General features: G+C 39.9%; 3 protein-coding genes across 6 annotated transcripts in view; 2 read left to right on the forward strand and 1 right to left on the reverse strand.

Moving 5' to 3' along the window:
• MnM (myomesin and myosin binding protein) overlaps positions 1-12,749 on the reverse strand; it is a 59,033-nt gene extending 46,284 nt beyond the window's left edge. Inside the window, exon 1 of the mRNA XM_086991029.1 lies at positions 11,793-12,749. The gene's annotated coding sequence lies outside the window, so the exon portion shown is untranslated. The remainder of the gene's footprint in view (positions 1-11,792) is intronic.
• LOC111250940 (estradiol 17-beta-dehydrogenase 11-like) lies at positions 156-16,873 on the forward strand. Of its 4 annotated transcripts, none has more exons than XM_022806946.2 (10): positions 156-318; positions 489-699; positions 7,508-8,103; positions 9,650-9,905; positions 10,203-10,322; positions 11,252-11,371; positions 13,647-13,753; positions 14,160-14,275; positions 14,780-14,933; positions 16,364-16,873. In XM_022806946.2, exons 4-10 carry the CDS (start codon positions 9,678-9,680, stop codon positions 16,476-16,478), a joined length of 960 nt encoding a protein of 319 aa, XP_022662681.1. In that variant the 5' UTR covers positions 156-318; positions 489-699; positions 7,508-8,103; positions 9,650-9,677; the 3' UTR covers positions 16,479-16,873. The 4 variants fall into 4 exon arrangements, with proteins under 4 accessions (XP_022662681.1, XP_022662682.1, XP_022662684.1 ...); XM_022806947.2 differs by having other exon boundaries at positions 169-318; positions 506-699; XM_022806949.2 differs by lacking the exon at positions 156-318 and having other exon boundaries at positions 526-699; positions 7,508-7,737; positions 7,851-8,103.
• A 150-nt stretch (positions 16,874-17,023) lies between these two features.
• Positions 17,024-21,553, forward strand: LOC111250939 (glutamate-gated chloride channel-like). Its single transcript, XM_022806945.2, has one exon. It carries the CDS (start codon positions 18,152-18,154, stop codon positions 19,235-19,237), a length of 1,086 nt encoding a protein of 361 aa, XP_022662680.1. The 5' UTR covers positions 17,024-18,151; the 3' UTR covers positions 19,238-21,553.
• The last annotated feature ends 310 nt before the right edge of the window (positions 21,554-21,863 follow it).

The raw sequence follows: 21,863 nt of genomic DNA on the forward strand, positions 1-21,863 counted from the left end.
GGTACCGCATCGTCATGGCATTTCATGCACCACTTCGCTATTGAGTTCCGGGTGCGAGACAGAGGTTTAGTGAGTCAGCTCACTTTGTCAATCGAACGCTGAGTTCGCACGCAGAGCTACGACCTGCTGCTATCTGTTACTGTCTGGCAAATCCGCTAACCTTTGACGAAAAGGACAAGCGGCGCTATGAGGTCTTACTCACTTCAGCGTTTTGCTGCCAAGGAGAGAGACCCCGCATCCTCCTCCTACCAGTGCGAACCATGAAAAACAAAAACCGGAGCTAGGCAGGCAATCGAACGGCGAGAATAAGCTTGAGAGGTAGCGATTTGACGAGAGCGATTGGTTCGGTGTGCATGTTCTTGCGTAAATTTACAAATAATATATCGCATCGCATAAGTTACTACATCAACTTTTAGCCACCCACCTTGTGTTCATTTCTCTCCATTTATCGCAGTGGCAATATCTTCCCCTATTTACTTTCATGTCAGTGCATCCGACTGTGTAGGTGTTACCTGTAATCCACTAAATTTCCCGTTTTTGGGAAAACGCAAGTAAGCACAGGAAGTACGCGAGCGGAATATGACTTAACGAAGTGAACAAGGATGCGTCCAGACGAAACCTGTTGAAGTCGTAACGTCCATACTTGCCACAAGAGCTACCTATTGCCGTTGGAATACGCTGATATTATGTCATCAAGAGGTATAACTCAGCTTCTATCAAGAGATGGCAACTGAGAGCAGTGGCAAGATCTATTCATTACTGATAAATAGCATATGCTAGTAGAATATATACTTTAACCCGTCCATTTATTACTTTTAGTATTGTTGACGAAATGTATTGCACCATAACGTAAATTGTCAGACGTAATGTATAATACGAGGAGTTAATTTGACTATATAGGAGACAATGGGCCATCTCTACTCCTTAGCGAAACCTTACATAGTGCTTTACCGCAGCTGCTGACCACAAATTCGTATTTAAACGCGTACTCAGACCGGTTTTTCCAATACGCAAGTGGCAACATCGCGATGCAGACGTGCTTCATCCGAAAATTCTAATTGCAGGTATCTGCTGCTTCATTTATATATAGTTCGCTCGGTAAGGCGAAATCTTGCGAGCGCGAAAAAAAATGACATCTCTCTTACCCAGTATCTAAGCCTGAGATTCCATGTCTCATTTTCAAAGCTGACCGAAATTATAGAAACTCAATGAGTAGTACTTAATCCTAGAAATAAAATCACAAATTAAAAGGTTCGTTAGCTAATGTCTTGGTTAAACCTTATGCTATTGAAATAGAAATGGAAAATATATGCAGATACCTATTTACTGTTTTACCGTTCGTATAAAGTCACGAACAGCCAAATCATCCTGTGCTAACTAACTTCTACGCTAACCTTATCGAAATTTACGTTAAGTATCAATCTCGATACACCGGTTTCTTTCAAAAGCTCCCATATAGATATTTTTCAGCTCAGTTTTTCTTGTTATTTAGATTCATGCAACTAAGCTACGTACGTAATGATCAGTGAACACTTCGGAGTTTTCCGCCATAATTGTTTACTCCTCCGTCCAACGTTCCTAATTCGATTTCTAGCATTGGAGATGCAAGGGTCAGGGCTATCTATCTTTATCATCTATGTAAATGCTTCGCTTTGATTTACTGAGAATTTTAAGAACGTCGGACGTTTTTTTGATTGTTGCTAGCTGTTACAGAACAATTCTGCAGTATTGCCTTCTGTGTATGAAGCCCATGGGTGTGACCGTGATCTGGCTGACGTGGAAACATATTATGACTTACGTAAGCTCGCAGTAATGTTGGTGAAAATGTAATGTAAATGTTGGAAAAAATGTAAATGCCCTACTGAAATACAACGAAATTCTAGTGAGGCTCTGTGGGCCATCGCCGTTTCGTCCGCTTCACCATCTCAGTGTTTTGGGCTGACACCTAGAAAAACATTTAATGTCTGGGTCAGCGAATAGTAAGATCCAGTGCTTGGGTGGGTCTTCGGGTCTGTGCTCTATGATTTTGAGAAAGTGTACCTTATTAAATGACGACGACAGTGATGGTAATATTTATTACGGTTCCCATTTGTTGTAAGCACTAAAACCTTTCAGGGCCTTTACTTTCTGATAGGCTACAATGCCTGCGATACCAGATACCAATTTATAGCATGTAACACAACGACACGGTGGGTCGAAGTTAGGAACGAACTTCCATCTAAAATAATTAGGGAGTTTCAGCTACGTTACTGCACGCTTTATTCAAGGTACACGTTCATCAAGATTTGCACGCAATTTCAGAATTACTTTCTAGGGATATATATCACTTATAACCGGTCTTTCTACGTAGTTTCGATAACACGGCGACGTCCTTTTCCGGTACAATCCAAATAGCCACCCTTGTAGAGCTTTGTCTTAAAATTCGCAATTGAAATACGTCCGTTCAGTACGAAGCACTGAACGTTGCCTTGTCCCAACTCGATACGGGTACGTTGCTGTCCTACATACAAGGGAAGCAAATGAGAGAAACTAATTGACTTACATAAAATACAAATTGTATTTTTCGCCTTGAATGGTATTGTATCTTTATTTGATCTAACCAATTCATCTAAATAAGGAAAATATGTCCACGTACAATGAAGTAGGAACTTATCTGTAGCCATTGCGACATGTAAACTAAGAAAAATAAAACGGTAAAAAGGATTTGGGACATCAGTGTGTGCGGTTCGGGTTTTTACGATAGGTTTCATCTGATGTTCTGGTCGTTCTTAACTAGACAGAAGAGCTTCAAAGTATTGAATCAAGCACAGTGTCGCCATGCAGAATCCTAAACGTACTCCACTTGTTCGTATATAAAATCGCATTGCCCCCTTAGTCTATTTTCTTCTTTGCCTGTCAGATGTCGCAGCCCGCCAGAGCCGACGCCAAAGTTGTCACTCAGCTACTTGTTAATCCTGTGTGTATTCTTGTAAATCTATAAAGCGGTGCACGAGCGCCTCGTTCGAGCTCAGTAAAGCTGAATGGTCTAATTATAACTGTCGCCTAATTCGCGCTGCGCCCACAGCGGTGGGTGCATCAAGGTTTGCTGACAGAACACGTCCTAAAAACAAGGCATGCGCACTCACTGTCAAGAATATCATCACGTCAATCGTAAATGTTAAAGAAACAATTGAATGAATAACACATAATGATAGACTATCGTTTTCTATTCTGTTATGGCTATTATAGACTGACTTTAATCGCCTACTACACTATAGATTGTTGCCCTGGATACGAAATCCTCTTACGTTTCGTTGTAGGATACACTTGATCAAAAGCATCTTTAGAAGCTGCTGCGCCCATTGCAATGTCCTCTTCCATTATGCGTAAACGATTGTTAACGAGGACAAAAATAGAGCAGCGTTTAATAGGACAGCGTCTAAACATAACTGAGAATCGGTTGGGATAGATTTACAGGTGGAAGGCATTTAGAATAAAAATAACAATGGCCGTACAGGTACCCTGCTTGCATTGATTAATATGACTTGGTTAACTATGAACGGTAACGGTCTTTGAAACGGAGCAATTAAATCTAGCCGCTCTAACAGTAATACTAAATATCTGTGGATTAGATATGTATATATATATATATATATAAAGAACCAAGTTACGGAATTTTTACCAGGTAATGTCCTAGCTATAATTTTGATAAACTGCCAGGCACTGATAATGAATAACGGTTTGACGTACGTAAAATAAATTGTCATCCCTTTAAATGGATATTTCATAGCCATCGCTCAGGATACTGTTAGGTGCTGAATATAGATATTTCCCATTTTCACAAGCAAAATTTCTGAGAACGAGAATGAAGAAGAAGAAACCAGCGTTTAATCGAGGCTAAAATAGTTTGGAAGAAGATCATTGTAGTATAATTAATTTATTCTAAAGGGAATGCAAAACTGAATTTAACTACGCATGTATTGTCGCAAAGATAGTAAGTAGCATAAGATTATTCATAATCAGTAACACATTTTTACTGGCTGAGAAAGCGCTACGGACAATTTTAACGGACCTCGTGGGTCAGCCATTGCAATTTTCCTTTCGTAGAACTTGATATCGCGCGAAGAACACTTCCATAGGCAATGCAGCAAAAAATAGCCTTAACTGGGAACATCGTTTATTTCAAAAATGTTTATCTTACGAATTAATAGGATGGCAAAATGGTCGAACTGTTATCGAGTATAGGTATGACAAATTTGTGTGGACTGTATAATGTCGAATTAAATGTCTGTTTAATCATCATTGTTATTTACGGTATTATCAAGCCACCAAAGGACTTTATTCAGTTGTCATGAGATATAGCAACGAAGTAAACCTAAGTTAACATACATTTAAGTCTTTATTATATAACTGACGCGTCCTGCATACGAACAAGCCTACTCGTAGAGAAATATTGTAAGCGTTTTACCACGCAAGCGTTAGCCAATATAAGTAGGTGGACCAACGACATGTATAAACGACAAGAAAACGTATAATTTTCTGAGAGAGATCCTTTTTGTACTATTGTATATTCAACTATCTACAATGCACTTATTGCCTCATTTAGCAATAAAATCCTATTTCGCAAGATCGCTTGGTGCCATTCTGTCTAAAATTTTCTGCCAACTTCTGTATCTCTTTGCTTATTCGTTTCTGCTATTATCGCTATGATACACTTGGTCTTTCAATAGGCATTTAGAAACGAAATGGATCCTTCCTAAAGCTTTTGTGCTCAATCGACATAGCAAGCGTTGCGATCAATTTTGATGGGGGCCATCATTCAATGCAGTTCATCACCGAGGTGCATCAATGTTGACACCTAGGCGAAGACTTAAATAGGCTAGGCATTTATTTAGGTTAAGTCCAAAATGCCCTTTTTGTATTGTTACATTGTTCAGTTTTTACATCTCTTCTTTCAGCGCTAATTGTATCTGATCTCTACTGCCTCCAACCTCTCAAATACATTCGAGACATCGTACTGTCTTCGCTCATCTTCGACTCATTTTCGGAGCACCGTGACGTTCGAGGAAATCGTTTTTATTTCTGAATTCATTTCTCCTGGAGCGAGTTCATCCGCTTTTCACTTATAATCTTCTAGAAGATAAAAGTATTTACCGGCCAAATTGCGTCTGCTAGCGGCGAGTCGATAAATAGTTATCAAACTTCAAAGCTGCCTGGTTCGCTTGTAACAGCTTTGCTTGTATATATTTGTAATGTAATCTTTTCTATTTATTTGCTAAGGCATTGTCCTGGTTGTACCGCTGTCGGTTATAGCGTCACTTCTGCTGCAGTTAACAAAACGAGAAATTTTACCTCTGGTCACAATGGGTTAGCTAATTACTATCGACTGATATAACCTGAAAAATTGCGAGTGGGCTATGTAAATATGTATTTACGATAGGGACAAAGGCACTTGAAAACTATAGCGGTTCTGGCTATGCAACACATTTGTTCTAGAGGGTACTTTATCACCATTCTTATATAATACTATATTATAATCCGTTAGTGATTATTGTCCTTCAGTTAGCGCATTATTCATTACTACACAATTTACGTAAGCCTAATGATCTCCGTTAGTTCTACATTATTGCAGTGTGTTTTCCAGGCTTAGATAAATGTCTGCGCGAGACTTTTGGTTCTTGTCAGTTTCCTGACATCTTTGCTGTCGCCGATGGGCAACGGGTTCCGCGAGAAAGCCTTATGCTTAACGGTAATCCGGAAGAAGTCCATTAGTTCGAAATCAACTGATCCTCTCTATTGGAGCTCCGATCTGTTTCACAACGCTTTGTCCAAGAGACTACGCACAATTAGGGGCCCTGTCCTGTTGAAAAAAGGACACTACTACCATATTATCGTTTTAAAGCGATGCGTCGTAGCATACACAGATGCAGATGCAGATTATGTAAGCAGTGTATGAAGAACATGTGTAGTCTATCACGAAATAGCCTGCACTGATTCTAGATCTATTTGTCTCCTATGCTGGCGTTAAGTAGAGCTGTTGCGTTAGATAATGGACATAAGCTATATCGATTTATGTCACTTGAAAATTTGGCACCAGGTTGATCAGATCGCGTCAATTTCGCGAAATTAATTCGGAACATCCTCTGAGAAGCGGGTACACTTTCAAAACTAGCTTTCGATTATACATTGTTAGGATTTCTGGAAGACATCGAGCCTTAGGTAAGTTCTGCACACGCCTATGTTGGAACTTTCAGAAAATGCTTGAGTTTTCAACATTTGTTTTATGGTGGGTAGCCGTCTTTCTTTTCATTGGTCGCAGATATATCCGATGGCTGAAAACTTGTCGGGTATTGAGCGGATTGTTTGCCTCGACGACGACGTAGTCCTAAAAACCTTAATCCATTTTTAGCAAATCCGCTTGGGGGTTTCTGTTTTCCTGTATTGTTTAATGATTCTCTTTCGTGTTCATTAGTCAGTATTGTTGAAATGAGTAATACGCAAAATTCTGATATAACACAAAGAAACAAAACGTGCCACTTGTATCATTCTGATTAAATTAACATGAGAAGCCCGATATCTAACGTAACCTGTACAACAGCTAAAACGATTATACGTTTCTTAATATCTATACTAAAAGGCGCCTCATATATATACGCAAAAATAAAATTAGCGAATTTCGACGAAAGAACACCTTCTGGTCAACCTCCTTTGTCAAAGTGTAGCACTAGGCAAAAAACTCGACATATCCTTAATATCCAACACGATGAAGACCCTAACCTCTGTCGAGTCTGGAGCTAGCCTAGCTATATATAGTACCCTCGAATGTATAAACGTGTTCCACGCCCATTTCCTCCGATGAGCAGATTAAACAAAACAGCTTTCTAAATGAATCAACTTGACGTTAACCATTCGTTTGTTCTAAGAGATATTTATTATTTTTTATATAATAATTGCGCTACGCAATAAAGCTAACTTAGGTTACTTACCAAGGAGCAACTTCAATAACGAATTATATAACCATATGTTGGTTTATGAAGTTATGAGGAATTGTTACTTCGCATATCGTAGAAGAGCTCCCCTTCTCTATCGTACTAATTACGATCATTTTCTGGGTGTATATTGGAGTACTTTTTTTTCAGTGTTTAAGCAGTTATACAACTACTAACGTTAGAAAAGAGAATTTTGGTCTTATTAAATGCGAAATTGTCAGCAGTTAATCAGTCCTGCTGCCTATTATGATACTTCCTTCTCGCCGTCGCCATCCTTCGAGATGCTGCTGACATATGTCCTCACCTCTTTTCCGGGATGTTCGTCTCTTTTATACTCGCAGTTAATACCAGATTCTACCGTCAAATTTACCTTAGGTATAGCCCGACGAACTGGGTGAGGTTATTCAGAAAACCACTTCCAGCTAGTTAGTTAATAGAGTGACTTAAGATTTCCCTAGTTTGTTTTGCTCCACTCTACCAAAACTAAACATATAATAGCAATCAGTGCTAACTGGACGTCCCCGATATTATTATCACAGGACGCCTGGCCGCACAGCGACGTAGTCGTAACGCAATAAAGAGCCGCAGTCGGGTCGAAGTCGCGTTTGGCCATTGAATACACAGAGTAGAACAAGCTGGGCGAGCGGCCTGTCTCCGGTGTGCGGTCGCCTGTTTACGGTTGGCCTGTGACGTGGTGAGGAGGCACGAGTTGCTGTGATACGGCCATCGTCATCGTCGTCGCCGTTGCTACTCGTGTCCGTGTGCTATCGTGAGTGTCGCTGTCAGCATTGACAGCGAGTTATCGGGGGTTGCGTATGCGCAGAACTGAATCACGGCAGCGGTGTTTGGGTATTTCACTTGAAAGAGGCTTTTTCATTTTAGTTTCAGCTGTTCAGCGCTTCAGATTGCCGCTACGTCAGAGTCTTCAGTGAACAGTGAGTAGTGGCTACACTGCAAAGCGCTGCGAACGGGAAGATCGGAGGGAACGATTTTTCGTTCGCTGAAGAACGTTGTTATTGGCTCGAAGAACGGTGGCCGGTGAAAGGATATCTTGACTGCATCATTCGTTTGAAATATTTTAAGCAAGCTGAGTACGGCGCAAACAAACGACCAGTTCGGTCAGATAATAATTCAGGTAACGTTTTAATATTTAATGACTATAATTATTCCATTTCACTTCATTAGAACTTGGTCCATACAATGTTTTTCGTTTGGTGCAATGTTCACATTTGGCTGAGCGGATTTATAGTTTTCTCTAAAACCCAGTGTTAATTTATCGTATATATTTTCACGTAATTCATGTAAATACACAAATAGAATGAAGATGAGTATATACATCTGTTGCATTAGTTAGTATGTTTTAATTGAGGTATTTGGGATGTCACCACGACTTTTTTTTGTAATAAGTGGTTACATTTTCCATTGAATAAATACTATTGCTGTTTAATATGCTTTAACTGGTCTGTGCTATCGAATATATCAGCTATTGCCCGATCTATAAAAGACGCGCGTACATCGAGCCGGCTTTCGGTAGACTGCTAATAGATGTTGGGTTTGACGAAATTAATTAATTTATTGATTTCGCTCATTAGGTCATCATAGATCGTCATTAACAATTAAGGACAATTTACATGACCTTTTTTCGTCACCATATAAAATATAATACAATAAACCCTTAATGATGATTAAAGATGTCTGGATTCATGCACTGGCTTTTTCCTCTCAGTAAGATTTGAAGATTTTTTTTTTATCTTGTTTTATTTTCTTTCTGGTAATTGTCGTTTACATACATCTCTTCGACACTTTTTCGCTGAATTTAAAAAAGGATACACCGATATTTGCGCCACAACTTTCCAATTAACACTTACCAAAAGTCCACTAAAAAAACTATTCAAAAGTAGCTCATAGAGAACCTTGACCTCATTGTCACGTGAATAATGAGACAAACCTTTCATGTCTACTACCTTAATGCTGAAATACCCATCTCAAGTATAGAAAGATATATTACATGTTTATTCAACTCATCGGAATCTATCGATTAGCGTCAGGATTCTCCTTACATTGAGCACCAGGCTAGGTTTTCACCGTTTGAACGGCATGACCGCTGGCGTCAAGCTATCCGGTTGTGAAGTAAAAAATTACAACAAGTTAATTGTAGAGGAGTGTTAAATCATCCACGGCAGAACTCCTGACTAGTTTTTTTTGTCTGTTCTCTATTTGTTCTTGTTTACAAAAGTACGACCTGGGGCTTCCCCTTGAGAGAAAGCCGATCAAACGAAGAGAGACGTAAACAACAAATTCAAAAGACAATTCTTCTGACGTTTACCGACTCCATGATTAAAATGTAGTTTCATAATTGAAATGCCGCGGGCTTGTCTGAGATATTGCTACATTAACGATAAGCTTTGGTTGTGTTGAATTAGCCTATGGAAAACTTCAAGGAATACAGTTTATATATGTATAAAAAGTTCGCACAGTTTTGGTTTCAACAATTACTGCAATTAGTCTCTAATATTTTTGAGTAATCATCACTTTTTAAAGATGTTCTGTTATTCTCACATACTAAATATATGCAATATACTGACATATCCATGCCTAATTGTAGGACCAGACCGTTACCACTCAGATCAGATTATCTTGTATACAGCAGTAAACCAATAAATTCGAATTTCATTCTATAGGAGAATATCGCACGCATCCGTAGACATCATGGCTGAAGAAAGTGTCGCGCACATAATTGCCGACTTTCTAGGTGTTCTTGTATCAATAATTTTCATATGCCTACGGGAGTTCATCTTCCTAATAGTGCCACGACCTCGCAAAAATGTGGCCGATAAAGTGGTCCTCTTAACTGGAGCCGGTCACGGTGTGGGGCGGCTGATCGCTCATCGACTCGGTGATCTGGGAGCACGTTGTGTCCTCATTGACATCAACAAGGTGCGATAGTATCCGATAGCCTTATGCCTCGACGGAAGTGATCATAGCGAACTGCACGGCGAACTTTGATAACTATATAATAGCCGTAGTAAATAGATAGTGCTGGTTACTAACTCCCAAGACCACATTTTGGGTTTTGTCCCTTCGCCCCACTTCACTTTTCTCTATTCAATAAAGTTATTATTATTAAGGTAATTAGTGTTTAGCAATATGCGTTTAAGGGAAGATGCTGTATAATCGACTGAAAGCAAGTCTTTCTTTAAAGCTAGTTAACTATTTTGATCATTATCCTCAAAGGACACGAATGAAGCAGTCGCCGATGAGGTTCGAGCAAAAGGGCAACAGGCGTGGGCATACCAGTGTGACGTTTCCAATGAGGAACAGATTAAAGAGATACATCAACGTATTCGACGTGAGGTTTGTCTCTCTAGAAGGTACCCAGTGCACATGAAACATTTGTTAACCTGAATAGGTTTGTTTAAAAGCTTGCAAGATTGTAAGACTCGTAAGCCACTAACTTCTTATTAACTACTTTACTTACTTACCGAAGTGTCTAGATAACATGATTGAAACAAGATGATTGTGATGCACGATTGTATTTAAACTATCACTTCATTGAAGCTGCGCATATGAATCTGATATCGCACGCGTACCGAATGGCTTCCCATAGCAGTATACGAAATACTTCGGAGCCAGAAAGCTATGAGGAAAACCAGATAGGAACTCGACTAGGAACAACTGAAGTGTTACTAGCCATGTATACTGATGTAATAATAACAACAAAAAAAAAAAAAAAAAAAACGGGGTTTGCTTTTTATCAAGTGCATTGTCGCACGATATTAAAGTGTAAAAATACCTATGACTCTCGAATTCCTATAGTTGTACATGCACTTTCCCATGAAAGAGCTCTGTTAACTGATATAGTATGCATTGATTATATCAATTTGACACTGCCAATTTCGCTACTTTGTATTTTTCCGAATGTATTGATATTTTCGTAGCGCAAGACAATGTTTCTAAATTAATCGTCGGTCAGGTACAACATCGAACATTTAATCTGGACCGACACTGCAAAATCATACCATAGATATTACTTTCATCTACTCTTTCGCACTCATTAACTTCAGACTTATTGAGGTTCGTGCATAGGAACTTTGAGAAACTCGTACTTTGTTCAAAGTGATGTGTTTCTTTAATCCATAATACCTAATACGGAGAGACAGCAACGTATGAACTACTTTTACGTCGCAAAGGAACCAGCACATTTCGGCTTATTGTTAGAACATGGCACAGAGCTGCAATTCATAATTGCTAGGTCTAATTATCGTCTCTGACTAATCCTTTAGGTGGGCCCCATTGATATACTTATCAATAACGCAGCTATCGTCAACTGTCAGGAGCTTCTCGAAATCCCATCAGCCAGTATTCGTAGGAACTTCGAGGTCAACATCCTCTCACATATGTGGGTGAGTCACTAGACAACAAAGGAACAGTTTTACAATAGAGGAAATAGACCTAATGGTGACAGTCATAAACGGGTCACACTGTCCGTCCATGAACCCCCCGACGGACTAAAGTGCTCTATGAAGGTGCCGTGAACAATTCATTCATAACGAAATCTAATTTGATTAGCAAAATACGATATTTGTTGCGAACTTGAACACATAAAGTAGATAAAAAGGAATACACATGTAATAATATACATAGAACAATAATTAATAAACAAAAAAAAAAGTATAAACTTCATCCAAGCAAAGAAAATCATGGATGGAGAGAAAAAAAAACCGTTAAATAATTCGATGTGAGTCCTATCGATAGTTCTGTCGTGCAAACAAAAACTCAATATTCCTTATTATTTTCACGCATTACACGATAGCTAAAACGTACTTGAATACGACGGTATATAAACTGCTCGGAGTACGTGACAGCTGATACGTCAGGATGCGTTGTTCATGTGTCCAACTCACAGGCTCACAATCTTCCAGCAGGCCCATACGTTGAATCAATATATTTGCAATGCCAATAGTGTTTTCTGAACAAAGTTCTTATGTTTTGGCCAAATAGATATCACGTGATATGATTAAAACTTAATGAAATCATGAGTGTAAGCAGTGATGGAGGCGATAATCATACGTATGCTAAGTGTTAAGAAAAGCCATAGATGGGCAATAGGCCACATAAGCTGAAATGCGTGGCCTTTCACAACATGCACAGAAATCGTTATCTCCTAGATTGTAGGTGTTTGGACAATGACGTGCTCAGATTCGAAAACCACTTAGCGACGTTGCATCTGTTCGCCCGTCCGTCGATTAACGTTCAGTCAGAATTGCTCGGATCGCGTTTGGTAAAACACTGGATCTATTTCATTCACCTTGTCCTTGTGCCGATCTTTAACTTATAGAAATCGTCCGGTGGCTTAAATTGTCTGCGTTTCATACAACTGGTTAACAAATTTGTTTCTGAATTAAGGATGAAATCCACGGACGCGTGCTAAATAGGCAGGCTTCGTGCAGTTATCGTAAAGCCGCTTCGCTGCTAAGTGCCTTCAATCAGTGGCACTCCGTTCGATGCATAATGCGAAGCATGGATTCACTACCGTGATTTACGAAATATATGCCGTAAATCGTATAGTCATATAACATCGAGCAAGCTGCGAACGCGCGGTGCGCTTGGTTCAAAAAGTGTGTGATTCCTTCGATGCAGTTCTGAAGAACTTCAGTTTTTGTTAGGTTAGGTAATTGAGGAGCTAGAATAAAGCTTTTCGCGAGTCAGTCGAAGGGTTTGTTTCTCTTTAGTATCACGCACAGCAAGGCATTGAACTGGCAAAGGTTTTTCCGAAGACAAGCGTCAACTAGAGCTGTCCAACGGAACAGAGTAAATAGTACCTGTTGTAGCTGTTCGTTCCGGAGTGAGTCGGAGCTGGCGGCTTTGGCAAAACTTTCGCACGGTGGCATACGCTGATGCGTGTCTCACTCATGTCACACGTCGGTCCACCTTATGCAACATTTGGGGGGTGGAGGAACTGCATCTCGGCCAGTGAGTATATACTAGAATTGTAGCATACGGTGTGCAGGTCGACGACACAAGCTCCACCTGTACCGCGTCTTTGAAATCTTGAAATGCCGGAAACTCGTGCCGCAGTTAATGCCCACCTTTCAGAAATAACTTAAGTGAGTGCAGAGGCTACAACGTGCCCTAAGGTTACGCAAATGTTAATTAGGCGTCGACCGAAGCAAGGCTAAATGTGACGATTCTTTAATCGTATTGTGGAGGCTGCTAAAGCCTCCTTGAACGCTGTTCTAACCTGCTACACATACAGCATCAAAAATTTTAAAGAGCCCAACGGTCACGAAGTTGAAAACCGTCCAGTCATCTGATATAAGACAGTCAACCACGTAGTGAACATTCATAGCTTAACGGGTATATGGCACTGATGTTCTCGAAAGTCCTCAACACCATCTGGTTTGGAAATGGGTTAGTTCAAATCGTAACCGATTTGTCGATTTTCAAAGCTCGAGATCGCTTACAATAAGGCGCCACTATACGGTCGGGCTGGTTGCTAGCTAAGTAGAGTTCACTAAAAAAAAAAAGCTACGTTTTATATGGCTGTCACATCAGCGGACGTTTAGTGAATAATTGAGATAAAGAAAAAGGACAATTAAGAATTATCATAAAAACAAACGATATCAGCCTATTGACTGCTTCGTTGTCCCAGTTAATTATATGAAATTTTAATTTCAGACGATCAGGGAGTTCCTGCCTGCAATGAAAGAACGAGGAGAGGGCCATATCGTTGCGATGTCCTCCATTGCAGGAGTTCTTGGAACAGCGTACCTTACAGACTATTGGTACGCATTGGTGAACCGTTCAATAAATACACTGATACGTGACGGGACCACTATACATCTCGAGTGAAATTTACATGGCTATCATTTGAAAACGGTTTCGTCTATGTTTATGGAATATTTATTACGTTCGCAATTGTGACATGCTCGGTTATTTTCTGTATTAGCATGACAGGTCACTCATCTTTCTAGTGGAGTGATAGCAATATACGAATCGATATGAATGAACAAGAACATGGGCTTCATCGAGGGAATTTGTTATACATTAAAGACGCACAACGAAATACTGCATAATTATGATGCGAACATATTTTAGCGTTTTACTTTTTCGCTAATAGCGATATCTGTCCAGTAAAATTATAGTTTTAATAAGTAGCGCTTGCGTCTCTGCCATGTTCGATCAACTTAGCGCCTCGAAATTTGCCGTTCGTGGTTTAATGACAGCGTTGGAAGAAGAATTGTACGTACAGGGCTATAGTGAAAAAATTCATCTTACCACAGTATGTCCAGTTGCGATCAACACAGGTTTGTATTTATCTTTTTAGTATAGTAAGAATAAGATTTTGGTTGTAACCTATTATATTGTACACACCCTTTGCTGCAGAAGGACTGCCTACGATTATTTGAGCCGTCATATTTTTACATTTATCTTTCCTACGTACGCCCACTGTCATTAAATATAGAAAATGTTAAAGATTCTCCAGCCATTTACTTCTTGCCAAGTGTATCGTAAAATTGAGAGTAGTTTTGATTCCTGTAACTTGGCCCTGTATATTTACAGCCTACTAAGTTTTAATTGGTCAATTAGAGCCACCTAAAATAAAATATAAAACAAACAGAGGAAACGATTCGATTGTCGAAACATAATTGCATAGCGATTGCAATTGCTCTGTAGTTTTTTTTCGGAACAAAATTAATGCTAAAATTAAAATTTTTTGGCTTTGCCCTGTTTTTTTCAGTTAATCGTAGATGGATCCTAAAGGGTATCATAGTTGACAAAACCTAACAATAAAACTGATTTTGATTTAGGAATGTTTCAGTCCCTGCTAACTCGCTTCGCATGGGCAGTTCCGATTCTCGAGCCGGACAACGTTGTTGACAAGGTAATCGAGGCCTTCCTTACCAATCGGAAGGAGATCGTTCTTCCATCTTACGTCGGTTACGTTAACAAACTCGTGAATTGGTACGTTGACAAAATGTCTGAGTACAACGTTTAATCCGCTGTTCTAACTATGTTCGTTTACAAACTCGTAGATCTAAAAATAATAATAGTAATAAGTTTTTTGGCAATACGCACATGACAAGGGCAAGCATGAGGTTGACGTAACTCGGGACACTCACACTAAGCACTGAATTTTTCATAAACCATGTGCGTATACAGTAATGTTAGGCTTTCACAATGTCTATACGACCATACCAGACTGCCGTATCTTCGTCTCTTTCTATGTTTCCGAGTTTTACGTCCATTATCGCCGTCAGGCATTTCATCAGACGGCTGAGTCCCAACACGAAACGAACTGTGTCTCTATACCCGAATTCGAACCTAAACCCCAACGTGCCTCTAAGATTTGCAGGCAAACACGTTACCCACCAAGCCTTCCGCCTAAAATACAAAGGAAATTTCAACTCGGGTAATTCTAATTCTGTCAGAACTTAGCAGCCAATTACATGTTTGTTTTATACGTTTTCGTAATTACAAAGAAGCAGTGTAAAGGAACACAGCTAAATAGGATTGTATTAATTCTCGCCACCGCCACTCGTTTACTTTAATTAATGTCTTACCTTAAGCATTACTGCACCCAAAAAAATTAGGAAATATTTGAAAATTCTCATTAGCGTATGTGATACATCGAACTAACGGTAAAGGTAACATTATTAGAGTGGCGAAAAACGACATTCGAACATTCATTTAGGTAAAGTAAGTGGATACTGGAATTCAAAATGAAAAATCTTCGTGGTATTAGAGACTTGAAAAAACACCGTAGGTATGTGACACCATAGAAGATCGTTCAGTGCATCCTGGCACTGCTTACCCACCCCTTACCTCTCAAAAAAGGGGTCCAGTTTTGTCAATATGCGTGTCCTTCGCGTCTATGAGAGGAAACCAGATGGAATTGCTATCATCTTTGCTGCAAATATTTATTTAGCCCCATGAGAGGACTATAATATCATTTTTAATATAAAGTGTTGATTCGTAGTGTGGATTATTATTATCATATTTTTATTACTCTCGCTTCCTCACTTCCTCGTGCATGAAGTTTGAATGAGTGAAAACAGACAGCCAGAATAAGTAAACAAAAAAAAGTGAGCCATCGATAACGTATACCCCCAATGAGACGGTAGACATTTGGAGTTCAACTGAAACGATTAACCGTGCTGTACATAAACAAACCAGAAGCTTTAAAAATTGACTGATGTGTACCTTTAATATAGTTTAGCATCCACCATCTCAAAGGCCTTATAGAAACCCATAGCCAGTGTTCGTGTTTTTGTCGGAGTCTAATTGACTAGAACACGGTAAACCTACCAGTAAATCAATTATACTATAACTTAGAAATTAACGGTGTAATAACTTACTTAGAAATCTAATCACGTACATTTTGCTTTCCTCAGTCTTTTACCTGATCGAGCCATTCTCAAGCTACAGCGATTTCTTCAGTACGAAACGGGCCCCCACAAGGAAGCGTCTTCCACCGACATGGAAAATGCCGCCAAAAAGGATCTCTAAACTTACTGTTCTGCGACAACTAAATAATTTATACAGACTTTTATGGCTGAACAGATGACGCTTGTCATTAGGGTCACGCAGCGAAACGTTCAGCCACACGAGGAAACCACGATTACGAGAATATAGAATTGAAAGTTAGTGACCTTTCATCATTCGACTGCTTACAAAAGGAGGAAATATCACAGTTTTCTCCGCTTCTGTAAAACTTGCGCTATTGATATCTACACAAATGTCAAGCATAACTAACAATCTTTACGTTATATTGATATGAGCACACGTGTATCACTAATATATAACTTATATGAGTAAAAAAAAAATAAGATTACGACGACAGCCCTAGCAACAGTTGACAGAATTACTGCAAATATGGCATAATATATTTCATGGCTGACAAAGGTGGCGTACTTTATACAGAAAGATCGAGAAAACACATATTTAATTAGCTAGTATTTTTTTTTTACGCTTTCGTATATTCGAATATGTATGAAATGTTAAGGCCAATAACTCTCTCTATCTAGTCAGATCACTTTCGAATGGCCGGCCCATGTCATGAGAACAATTTAAAAGAACCGCACCATCCAACAGTCCCTATATGGGACCAGATTTATTCCGCGCAACAATATTTTATTATTTTTCCCGTGTTGCTTAATTGTCACTGCTACAGCATCATTGATAACGTACGTACAACACACTATAGTACGCGTGCGTATCATGTTAGCCTTTCGTGTCAATCGAAGTACAGTAGAGTGCATCTATAACACTGTTGCTTGGGTGGCATTTAGCTGCTACACATACCGCTTCTATGGCTGCTGTTATGACGGTATTAGTCTCAACGCCTTTTGCAACGGTCGCCGAGGACGCGTTCACGCCAGTCTCTCTCAGCGTGACCACCAGAGGGAGCAGCAAGCGCAACGAAAGGTGAAAGAGCGTAGCCCATCCTCTCTTGACCCATTCTGTTCTTATTCATCTTTATCCTTTTTTTGTTCGGTTTGAAAACGGCACGACGCATCAGTGCGCGGGTACGCCGCGCGAACAGACTACTGCTGTTTATACTGGTCCTGCTATTGTAGCTGGTAGTGAAAGTAGCTTATGGTGACGGTGGCGATCCTCATGAGGAAAGCAGCACCACTTCTGGTCAACTGCCACCTCGCTTACACTTTCAGTTGTGACCACCAACGCTCCGGTGCTGCTTGCACTCTTTTGGTTATTTTTAATCGAGCACCTAGAGGACGTTTCAGGCTTTGAGACGATGGCATGGTACTATAGCGGAAGCTAAAGTGCTAAAACTGGGTGCCTTTCAGATGTCTAACCTTCCGTGACCGCTGTACACGATCAGTACGAAGAGATGCTACGGTAGTACACTACCTCGTAGCTTGCGGTAATATGTAGACTGTACTAGGCCCAAAGCGCATTTTACTGCTGCTACTACATTTACAGCTGCTGGTCGGAGCAGAGACGTTACGTCGTCTGCTAAAGCCTATTTTTCGGCCTGTCGCGGTGCAAGTAGTGTATTAGTTAACGTGACCGAGGTGGGTATCCGCGTAAATCATACGCAGTGCACTGAACTGTCAGAGTGCGCGGTGAAGCGGCGGTTCATAACCACACAACAATCAGTTTTATGAGAAAACTCTGTCTTGAGTTCCCTGGCGACGACAGCGACGACTGCGGTAATTATGATAATGATAACGACGAGGGCAACTCCTCTCATTCTTCTATTATTGTTATTAGCTGGCGCGTCTGTGTCGGCTGAAAGGAGCGTCCTGGCGCAGCAGCTACTGGAAAACTACGAGATAGAACCACCGAATGATGGTCAAATCGATGTTGAGGTTCATGTGTACATCCGAAATTTCGAGTACAACTCCAGCGCTGATCGAAAACACAGGATGCAATTATTGCTACGACTGAAATGGGAAGACAGTCGTCTGCAGCACCAATCCCACCTAGAGACGGTGAATTTCCCTGCCGACGGCATTTGGGTGCCGGACATCTATTTTGAAAATGAAATACAGGTGACGGAGCAGCGGACATTGCAGGGATCGAACACCGCTCGGGTGAACCGTAATGGCGAAGTCTACTTCCAGCGTCGTCTTAACGTTGAGTTGTCTTGTCCTATGGACTTACATAACTATCCGTTAGATATACAACGGTGTCCACTTATTATATCGAGCTGGTCACTACCCGAAACCCGTCTTCGGCTCAAGTGGAGCAGTGTACCAATCATGCTAAACAAGCATGTACTTGAAATGGGCGATTTTCGATTAAAATCATTCGAGACACAAAACTGTTCGTCGTCCACGAGCGCCGATATCATCTCGTGCATACACATAGACTTTGTCATGGAGCGAATGGTTTTACCGTATCTCGTTCGCGTATTTATTCCGCTGTCAATGTGTGTACTGATTTCGTGCCTTTCATTCTGGATCTTCTGCTCACCAGTGCGGATTACGCTTCTGATGGTTGACCTAATGGGCGCCACATTTCTCGCCCACTTCATCACAGTCAATAGCCCAGTCACGGATTATACGAAGTATATCGATGTCTTCACAGGAACGTCCCTAGCGTTTATTGTGTTCGCTTTGATCGAGTTTGTCACCGTGCAATTCGTCTACAAGCGCGAGCTCATGAGTGAAAAGGTCCACTCAATGATGAATGATATACGCATTAATTGGATTGATTACCTTTGCCGATTTTTTGTTCCTCTGCTTTTCTTGGTGTTTGTAATCGTCTATTTCGCACTTGCCCTATTTAGTCGCGCCTGAGTTATCACTCAACGTAATGTGGATTTAAACTGCTTTGTTTGAGGTTCTACCTATCTTCTTGGCAAAATCCTAACTTCTTTTTTTATACAACCAATGTAAAAACAAATATACTACACTGCTACCATTGACGTGATTGTTACCACTATTATAATCATCATCATCATTGTTTTGCTAATTGCAGTCATGCAATTAAGAAGAAAAAGCGTTATTTCAGTGAATAGTCTCTAAACTGTGTTAATTTTTCCCGGCCGTCGCATATTACGGTAACACATACGCCTCTAAATCATCCCTACCATGAACGGTACGACCTAACACTGAATACACAATGATGCATGTACACTCGACACCGCCAACCTGCACGCCAATCAAATCTTGCTACTTTTAGTCGTGATTGCTCTAAATAATGTTACTTAGAAGGATTACCAATAGGCAAATGTGACGAAACATGATGAAACCGCCCCCAAACCCGTTTAATCGTAACTTCGTTGCAAACCATGTGACCCAATCGGCCGATGGACAACACATCCACCGACCATGTATAATGCGACCAGTCAGATTCGGCCGTCGATATTGGTATTTTGTAAGCAAGGCTTGCGTTCAAAATGACGGAAATCGACCACGGAGTACGCCAACAACTCTGAAATGCGATTTCGACGCTAGATGTGATATTCACAATTGAAAACAAGCATCTTGCTGGCCGACTCAGCCAAACACGTATCTCAAATGTAATATGCCCATATCTCTCGCCAGGCTTAAGCTGACGGAAAACATTCATCCGTGTTTTAAATATTACCGCGCAAAAGCTAATTATCTTGATCTTCTAGAATAATATGGTGTGAGAACATGTCGCGCAATTTGCCAAAATAGAATAAGCAGTAGCATCATGTTCCGTATGAGATCAGATACGGACAGGCAATCCTGCTTTGTTTGTTGCAGAGATCGCTTTAGGCCAACTCGAAGATTCCGCCATTCTAATGAGCGCTCAAACGAAGAGGAACAACGACCTTCGCCGATTATAACAGTAACACGAATATACGCATCAACACCCTTTGTTCGAAAAATCCGAAGCTACGCCTGTAGTAACTAGAGGACAACGGTCAGCAGAACAGCTCAGATGCTTGACATTAAGAAAATAGCTAACTAACTACCAATTAAATGTTTTTGAGTCTCCTCTAATTTAAATGATTATATATATATATTTTTTATATAGCCAATAGAGGACCACACATATTTGTCCCGACTAGCTTTTAACTGGTCAATTATGAGTTTGCTATACGTTGCAGGCGCTACATTTTCTATAACGACACAGTATATATATATATATATATATATATAGATACTTATGTGATGGCAGCCATGGTGTCAATCAATGGCAAATTATTAAAATAGGCATAAAAAAACGAACGAAATATTTAAAAACGTTAGTATTTTCATTAGCGACAAGAACGTTGTGCTTATAGCAGGTACATTGCGCTGAAATAATAAACCACTAGCAACATTTGGTAGAAATTTGCTTAGTGATTACTACATCTTTATAAAAGAAGCCACTATAATTTATAAGATAAAAGAAATACAAATCGTTAACATAGAACGAGTTCTTCTATTTTTAGTGTAGCGTCATACTATGGTAACGGAGGCGGACATCGGGGGTTGACTTTATAGTGAAGGCTGATTATGTATCTGTTCGCTGTTATAATAGTCTCGCTGCTCGGGTTTAGAAAAATAGACGTTCATATTATGTTTCTACTTTACCTCTATTGATAAGTTAAATGTGTGTAAATTTTAGAGGCTACAAAGGAATCGAGAAAATGTCGCATAGCTTCAAACGGATGCCATGTCTAGACGCGTCCTGTTGATATTTCTAGCTCCTATTAAACATATGTTCTGTATCTAGTTGGTAAAAAAAATCCAACAAATTACTGGATACGTAGGATTGATCTCTTGCTGTGAATGTTGTAACGTCCGAGAAAAGCAAACCGACAGATTTTTTATCGCCCATAAGCCTGGCAGTGTCTGTACGTTACAGTTCCAGATGAAGCTGAAAAAAAAATAGCTGCTACTCTGGATAGATACCGTTTAAAGCTGTGTTCTTGCGACAAAATCACCAAAAGTAAACAAGTTGTTTCTAATGACGGCGCACACGAGATAACGGCTACGACCACATCGCCAGCTCGTACAGTTTTGTCAGAGCAAAACAAATCTAACATCAAACAGACGTTTTGATGTCTGAATTTGCACAGTCTTTTTGTCTGAATTTCTCTCATTTGTCTGAATATTGTGTCTTTGAATAAACACAAAATTCAGTTTCAGAGTTCATCATTGGCTCATTTGTTAGAAGTATTATTGTATTGTTTCACCGTGTACGATCGCATACATTTTCTTAGGAAATGTTTTTCATGTCACACGAGCAGTCGAAATGGGGAGAGACTATTTTTAAAATATCCCAAAACAGGTAACCTTTTTTCAGCATGTTCATTTTACTATCGTTCATTTTCTTGGCTAGTTGTATTTTTTCCCAGGATTATACCACACTTTCCATCTTTAACGAGGTACAAACTAATTGACCGGTACGCAATTAGCCCCGTTTGATTAGAAATGAATGTGTAGTTAAATATAAGGGAACCGA

The sequence above is a fragment of the Varroa destructor genome, unplaced genomic scaffold, assembly GCF_002443255.2.
Source record: "Varroa destructor unplaced genomic scaffold, Vdes_3.0 BEIS01000005.1, whole genome shotgun sequence".
NCBI classification, from domain to species: Eukaryota; Metazoa; Arthropoda; class Arachnida; order Mesostigmata; family Varroidae; genus Varroa; species Varroa destructor.

Coding starts and splice junctions, on each gene's coding strand:
- LOC111250939 (XM_022806945.2), top strand. CDS start 18,152: ATGATAATGATAACGACGAGGGCAACTCCTCTCATTCTTCTATTATTG.
- LOC111250940 (XM_022806946.2), top strand. CDS start 9,678: ATGGCTGAAGAAAGTGTCGCGCACATAATTGCCGACTTTCTAGGTGTT. Junction 14,276..14,779: donor TCCAGTTGCGATCAACACAG/GTTTGTATTTAT, acceptor ATTTTGATTTAG/GAATGTTTCAGTCCCTGCTA. Junction 14,934..16,363: donor GTTAACAAACTCGTGAATTG/GTACGTTGACAA, acceptor TGCTTTCCTCAG/TCTTTTACCTGATCGAGCCA.